At 47.8% G+C, this 7,918-nt stretch overlaps 1 protein-coding gene across 2 annotated transcripts in view; it reads left to right on the top strand.

The window, feature by feature from the left end:
- The window catches only part of HGSNAT (heparan-alpha-glucosaminide N-acetyltransferase), a 45,949-nt gene extending 42,776 nt beyond the window's left edge, over positions 1-3,173 (top strand). For both annotated transcript variants that reach the window (XM_021078288.1, XM_021078290.1), the window contains exon 18: positions 349-3,173. In XM_021078288.1, coding sequence (XP_020933947.1) covers positions 349-530 — 182 coding nt within the window. In that variant the 3' untranslated portion in view covers positions 531-3,173. The remainder of the gene's footprint in view (positions 1-348) is intronic.

Here is a 7,918-nt window from a genome sequence, read left to right on the forward strand (position 1 = left end):
TAGGGGTCTCATCGGAGCTGCAGCTGCCAGCGTACGCTACAGCCACTGCGACTTGGGATCCAAGCCGCATCTGTGACTTAAACCACGGCACGTGGCAATGCCAGATCCTTAACTCGCTGAGTGAGGCCAGGGATCGAACCCGCATCCTCATGGATGCTAATCGGATTCGTTTCTGCTGCACCACAGTGGGAACGCCTCTGCTACTTTTCTTGATATAGTTTGCACTTCAGTAGCTAAGATACACACCACTTACTTTTGGAGGTAGCCCGTAACAGAAGCGGGCGCCTTTTCTTTTTTCACTGAAGTCAGATTTCCCGAGTGAGACTGATGACCGCTGTGTCTCCCCAGGCATGAACTCGATCCTGGTGTACATGGGCCACGAGGTGTTTGCCAACTACTTCCCCTTCCAGTGGAGGCTGGGGGACAGCCAGTCCCACAGGGAGCATCTGGTGCAGAACATAGTCGCCACTGCACTCTGGGTGCTCATCGCCTACGTCCTCTACAAGAAGAACGTCTTTTGGAAAATCTGAGGCTCCGGCTGAGATGAGATGTGTGACTGGCAGACGACAGGGCCTGGGGAATCATTAAAAGGAGTCATTCGTTAAAACAGCGGCTGGGCTGTGAATTTCCAGATTATCAACAAGGAGGCTGACGTGGCTCCTGCGAATCTGCCTGTGGACGTGGGACTTAAATACCTGAAACGTAATTGTCTTGTCTTCTCCATCTTCTATGGAAATGGATGCATTTGGAACGTCTCATTTAATTTTTCAGAAGGGAATTCACCAGGCCATTTTGCTTCTGTGACGGGCAACACAATCCACGGTCTGCTGCTCCCTGATGTTCTTTGCCTGCACCTGCCTCTCCTCTCGTATCCACACCGACCAAGGTGCCACCTTCGCCGCCGTGGCTGCTGTGACGCTCGCTGGGTGTATGTGCAGTAGCGCAGTCTAATAGATTTTTGGTGAAGTACAGCTTAATAGTTCAAGAAAGTCCAAGTGATTTCCTTTCAGCTCTGTAGGGCACCGGTGGGGCCAAATAAAAAGCCTTTTTTTTTTTAAGCAGTAGGGAAGAAACTTTATTAATTGAATGACAGCATGTTTTTTAAAAGGCTCAAATTAGGGAAAACGCTGTAGGATACGCACCAACCATAGCGATGTTGTATCAGAAACCAGAGTGGGGGCTCCCGCTGTGGTGCAACAGGGTCAGCAGCATCTCTGGAGCCCTAGGATGCAAGTTCAATCCCTGGCCCCGAACAGTGGGTTAAAGGATCTGGCGTTGCTACAGTTGTGGTGTAGGTGCAACTGTGGCTCAGATCTGACCCTGGCCTGGCCAAAAAAATGAAAACAAACCAAAAAACCAGGTTGAATTAAAGTTATGATCATATTCAAAAAAGGCTTTTTTTTTTTTTTTTTTAAAGGGCTGCACCCAAGGCACATGGAGGTTCCCAGGCTAGGGGTCAAATCAGAGCCACTGGCCTACAGCACAGCCACAGCAATGCAGGATCCGAGCCAAGTCTGCAACCTACACCACAGCTCATGGCGACGCTGGATCTTTAACCCACTGAGCGAGGCCACGGGTTGAACCCACGTCCTCTGGATACTAGTCAGGTTTGTTACCACTGAGCCAAAACAGGAACTCCCCCAAAATGCCTTTCTATCAGAAGCTGTTTTTTCTCCTTTTCTCCATTTTAAAAACAGTTAAAACCATAGATGTATTATTCGCAGCCACTCTTGCTTACAGTTAACTACTTAGGTGCCTAACTGTCAGCCTACCCACTCACCTCCTACTTGGGGGCCTTTCTCTCCGTGTATCTGGATGGTATCTGGTCCCCAGGGCCAGCCTCTGTCCCTAGGAAGAGAGGAGCTTGCGGTCTCTCCTGGGCTCCTGCTTTGCCGTCCTTGCCGTGCGCGATGTCAGGCAAGTCCCTGAGCAACAAGGGAGGTGGTGCTGGGCTCCCCGCTCCCTGCCAGCTCTGAGGCTCAGTGGGGTGGCCTGCACCGCTGGCTTTTCTGAAATCCTTAGAAAAATATTTTTATTACAGAAAACTCTTCCAAATCAATGACCACGAAAAGTTAAAAAAAAAAAAAAAAAAAAAACCTCTCATCGGAGTAAATCTTTTCAGAATGACCCTTCGCGGTGGAGGCAGATTTCCTGCTCGGAATCCCCAGAATGAGGACTTGTTGGAGAACACAGCGAGAAACAGGTCTTCCATGGGAGGCATCCTTGTACCTGGGAATTTCCTGTGAGAAAGAAAACGTGGCACCGGGCTGTACCTGGGACCCTCTGCGTGGGCCCTGTCCCACCACGTCTGCTGTTGTCCCTGCGGGGACCCCATCTCTACCTGAACTCTCCTTCCAACTTGTGACCGCCCTCGGACCCCCGGATGCCCGCCAGCATCCAGGCCCCTCCCCCGTCTCTTCCCAAATGCAGCCCTTCCCGCCGCTGGACTGACCTGGCTCTGTGGATGGTCGTCTTGGTACAAAAGTGCCGTCGTCTTTCCCACGGTCAGTTGTCACTGAATCTTCTCAATTCTGTCTCCACCTCCCACCTGGAACATCTCATTCTCCTGGTCACTGCCTGTTATGCTTGTGCAGACTCTTGTAATCATTTTTAAGCCGGCCTCTTTCCCCAAAGTCACTCTGTCACCCTCAGATTACGCTTCATAAAACAGTTCAGATCAAAGCACCTCCTTTTACAGCTTTGCTACAGATGGATGCATCCTCCACGGAGCCAAGCATATCATACCCGCTGGTGTCTTTCCCCAGCCCTGGACCCACACGACGAGTCCTGGCCCGACCACCTCCATCAGCAGTGGTAGGCGGGCCTCTGCCTCTGCCTCTGCGTGCGGTCATCCTGGATTGCTTTTTCCTCTTCGTTTTCTCCCATCCACATCTGACCTGTCACGTTCTCTAGGGCACCTTCTGTAATCTCTTATTCTCAGAGTAATATTTTCTTCCTCTGGATTCTCATAATACCTGGTGGAGGCCGATCTTGTAGCATTATTTGTTTTCTGCCTTGGTGTGACGGTCACTTGTGTCCATGACCAAGTTCCCATGCTGGACAGTGAGCCTGCAGAGGACAGGAGCCACGCCTCGTCCACCTGCATGTTCTTCACGGCACCAACACAGTGCCTCGTGCAGAGCGGGTGCTAAATAAACACCTGTTAAAGCAAAGCAGTGGTAGTGGTTTGTTTCATATATATATATAATTTTTTTTTCTTTTTAGGGCCATACCTGTGGTATATGTAAGATTCCAGGCTAGGGGTCGAATCAGAGCTGCAGCTGCCGGCCTACACCACAGCCACAGAAATGCCAGGTCCGAGCTGTATCTGTGATCTACACCACAGCTCACGGCAATACCGGATCCTGAACCCACTGAGCGAGGCCAGGGATCAAACCCGCATCCTTATGGGTACTAGTTGGGTTCCTTATCGCTAAGCCACAACAGGAACTCCTCTTTTTAAGTACTGATATAATTTGGTGTGTATCTGGAGAGTGTGTGTGTGTGTGTGTGTGTGTGTGTGTGTGTGAGCGAGCTGTCACACTGAGGAAACACTTCTCTTGCAGTGAATCTTCGTGGGTGATCACAGCTGGGTCATCCTGAAGCCCAGCAGGTGAGGCTGGGCTGCGCCTCTCCAGAAACATTTCCCAGCCTGGAGAGTACGTCTGTCAGGGGGTCCTGAGCCGTAGGCAGCAGGAACTCTTGATGCGGCTAGGTTATAAGGAAGTCACCTCACGTAGGCAGCCCCAAGGCTCAGCCCCCTCACTTCACGGCTGAGATGCCTACCCGGTTGCTGTCACGACAGCCACACGCCCAGCAGACGTTACATTCGGGAAGGAGCAGGTGTCCCTCTGTACCTTGTGATTTTACTGCAGAGGATCCTCCCTGAAGTCGATCAGCCGCTGTTCCTGCACATTTCACTGGCTGCAGGTGCCTCCCTGGACTGCCGAGCTGGTCAAGACAGGGAGCCTGGACTGCCCAGGCCCAGGGCTGAGTGGGGGACAGCATCACCTCCTTGGGGAGGGGCAGGAACACACGGGACGAGGGGGAGAGCAGGAAACAGTGGCGGGGACAAGCCCCTGTAACACTGGCCTCAGAAAACACATGGGACGATACATCTTATGGGGAGGGAGGAGTCCCTGAGTAACAGGGCAGAGACTGTTCCAGAGTCGGGATGTGATAACTTGACATTCCCAATTCCTATTTATAATTAAGTGAATCAATGACTGGTCTTAGACTTTACCTCTCTTCACTCCAGCCAATACCATACACAAAAATAAAACTCAAAATGGCTTAAAGACTTACATGTAAGACATGACACTGTATAACTCCTAGAAGAGAACATAGGCGGAATAGTCTGTGACATAAATCATACCGATGTTTTCTTAGGTCAGTCTCCCAAGACAATAGAAAGCGAAAATAAACAAATGGGTTTATCAAACTTACAAGCTTTTGCACAGCAATGGAAACCACAAACAAAATGAAAAGACAACCTACTGAATGACAAAAATATCTGCAAACAATGTGATCCACAAGGACTTAACTTCCAAAATATACACACAGCTTATACAATTCAACAACAACAAAACAACCCAATCAAATATCGGCAGAAGACCTAAATAGACATTCTCTAAAGAAGACATACAGATGTCCAACAGGCACATGAAAAAGTGTTCAACATCATTAATAACTAGAGAAATGCAGATCAAAACTTCAGTGAGGTGCTGTCTCATACTGGTCAGAATTGCTATCATTAATAAGTCTACAAATAACAAATGCTGGGGAGGGTGTGGAGAAAAGGGAACCCTCCTACACTGTTGGTGGGAATGTAAATTGGTACATCCACGATGGAAAATGGGATGAGGATGTTCCTCTAAAAACTAAAAAAGAGTTGCCATATGATCCAGCAATCCCACTCCTGGGCATATATCCAGCCAAAACTGTAATAGGAAAGATATATTCAGCAGCACAACATTGAAAATCAACTATAATATAAACAAACACATAAATAGAAAGGATTTATGCACCCTTATGTTCATAGCAGCATTATTCACAATAGCCAAGATATGCAAACAACCTAAATGTCCATCAACAGATGAATGGGTACAGAAGATGTAGTACATGTGTGCAACGGAATACTACTCAGCCAAGAAAAAGAATAATGCCATTCACAGCAACATAGATATGACTATAGATTATCAAACAAGTGAAGTGAGTCAGAAAGAGAAAGACCAAAATCATATATTACTTATGTGCAGAATCTAAAATATGGCACAAAGGGAGTTCCCCGGTGGTTCAGTGGGTTAAGATCTGGTGTTGTCACTGCAGCAGCTTGAACTACTTTACCGATTTTACTATGTCTATAAGAGGGTCTTTCAGAGTTTCCTGGTGGCCTAATGGTTAAGGATTCAGCATTGTCACTGCTATGGCTTGGGTCACTTCTGTGGCATGTGCCCTGTCCCCCTAAGGGTCTTTTATAGAAAAGACTTCTAAAACTTTCTATGCAAAGTAATGAAACCGTGCCCACAGGACTGACAAACTGGTGACTCACAGAGGCTCCCAAGCTTCTCTCAGAACAGATGAGCTGTGGTGCAGTTTCAATCCCTGGCCCCGAAACTTCTACATGCTACGGATGAGGCAAAAAAATTTTTTTAAATATGGCACAAATAAACATATCCACAAAACAGAAACAGATTCACAGGCATAGAGAACATGGGTTGCCAACAGGGAAGGGATTGAGGGAAGGAAGGATTGGGAGTTTGGGGTTAGTAGATAAAAACAAATATAAACAGAATGGATAAACAACAAAGCCCTACCATAGAGCACAGGAAATTATGTTCAATAATCCTGAGATAAACCATAATGGAAAGGAAATAAAAAATCATCATAGTACAATACACATGTAACATAAAATTTATCTCAAGAATTAAAAAAAAAAACCATCAATGCAACTTCTGAGATTTTTAGCATACCTTCTGTTTAAACTTTGAAATTGGTGGGAAAACGTGTCGCCAGCGGTTGCTTTTAGTTACGTATTTGTATAATTCGTTTTCATCAGTGTAGAGCCAACATTTTTCCTGGTAATCAGTTTTTGTGTTGGGCATTAGTTCCAAAACTTGTTTCTCCTCAGGCTACAGGAATTTCCAAACTCAAAGTTGATAGAAATGCTGGATATTTGCATTATGTCATAAAATGTCCCAGACTCCATAAGCTCCTTACCGAATGGTGTTTGTGAGAACACTGCAAGAGACAAAGATGCCATTATGCGCTGGCCTTTCTTTGCAGAAGAATCCATGAGCACCGGCTGCGAGGCCAGCTGGCCTTGCTCCCCACACTGCCGAGTGGCTGGCTTCCTACCATGTCTGTAGTTGCCGTCTTGGTTCTGGTGGGATTCTGTCCTGAGTACTCCAACTTCCTCTACAGAGAGCAGCTCTTTTTCTGAGTTTCCCACCTCTCATGGCTCTAGTACTTGCACGTTATCCAATTAGTGGTCACACCCTCCCGCTAAGACAGTTCTTCTATTGGATTAAACTCCTGAATGTCAAGTTTGGCTTGTTAACTGGTACCTCCATCCAAATCCTGCCGGTTACAGCTCTGCCCAGGCGGCAGCTTGTTTAACAAATCACAGGCAAAGCCTGCTCTAGCGGAAGATAAATGAAGCCAGCGGCTGTTAAAGCAATTGGGGGCATCAGGGAGGAGGGTCGGGAGGGAAGGGACGTGAAACAAAAGGCTGGATTTTGAAGGCTGGCTGGCTCCAAGAGTTCCCGTTGTGGCTCAGTGGGTTAAGAACCCAACTAGTATCCATGAGGATGTGGGTTCAATCCCTGGCCTCACTCAGTGGGTAAGGACCTGGTGTTGCTGTGACCGTGGTGTAGGCCAGCAGCTGCAGCTCCTATTCAACCTCTAGCCTGGGAATTTCCCATGCCCCGGGAGCAGCCCTAAAAAGGAAAAAAAAAAAAAAAGGCTGGCTGGTTCCAGAGAGGTCCGGCGGCTGGAAGGGTTGGTCCCATGACTGGGTCACCTGGATTGTTCGCTGGCACTTTTCTGGTGGAGAAGCAAACTTCTTCAAGGCAGGAGATGTGCAATTTGGAGCAAGGTACTCATGGAATTAGGCTCTGGTCCTCCCTGGATGTCTGCCTTTCAGAAACAGCTCTGGGTGCTGGTTTCACAGCTCAGAGAGCAGAGGAAGGGCTGATAACAGCCAGCTTTCTAAGTGACTGCTCTAGGAGGGGCTCATCACCGTGTTCAGCTATAGTCAATTCTCCTGGCCACTGCAGCTTTCTCAGGCAGGTGTTTCAGGGGGCCTGGGCTGTCCTGGGACACACCTTAAGGTGCTGGAAGGCGGCTGGGCTTGGCCAGACTCTCACGTGCTAGTGGTCCAAGGCCTTCCTTATCTGCACACTTGGCCTAGTTACCATCCTATTCCATAGGCCCTCCCATGAGACTCTGCACAGAAGTAGCACCAATAATTTAAAAAAATGTAGACTTTTCCCTCTTTACCTGGTGCCTATTGTTTTGATGTGTGTTGACCCCAAACACCAATCTAGCGATAAGGGTTATGAAACCAAAAGGTACCAAAGCGTTTCACTTGAAAGCTGGTGGAGAATAACACACAGCATGGTTTTTACAGTAACATGGTTTAAGGTCCACGATCACCTCCTATTACCGTCATGAACACTAGTGGGAATGTCTTCTGAAATCCTGATGTCTATTACCTGAACTACTTTACTGATTTTACTGTATCTATAAAAAGGGTCTTTTGGGGTTCCCTGGTGGCCTAGTGGTTTAGGATTTGGCGTTGTCCCTGCTGTGCACGCACTGCCCCGCCCCACACCCTCCAAAAAGGGTCTTTTATAGAAAGGGCTTCTAAAACTTTCTATGTGAAGTAAAGAAGCTGTGCCTCACAGGACTGACAAAC

The sequence above is a fragment of the Sus scrofa genome, chromosome 17, assembly GCF_000003025.6.
Source record: "Sus scrofa isolate TJ Tabasco breed Duroc chromosome 17, Sscrofa11.1, whole genome shotgun sequence".
Taxonomy (NCBI): Eukaryota; Metazoa; Chordata; class Mammalia; order Artiodactyla; family Suidae; genus Sus; species Sus scrofa.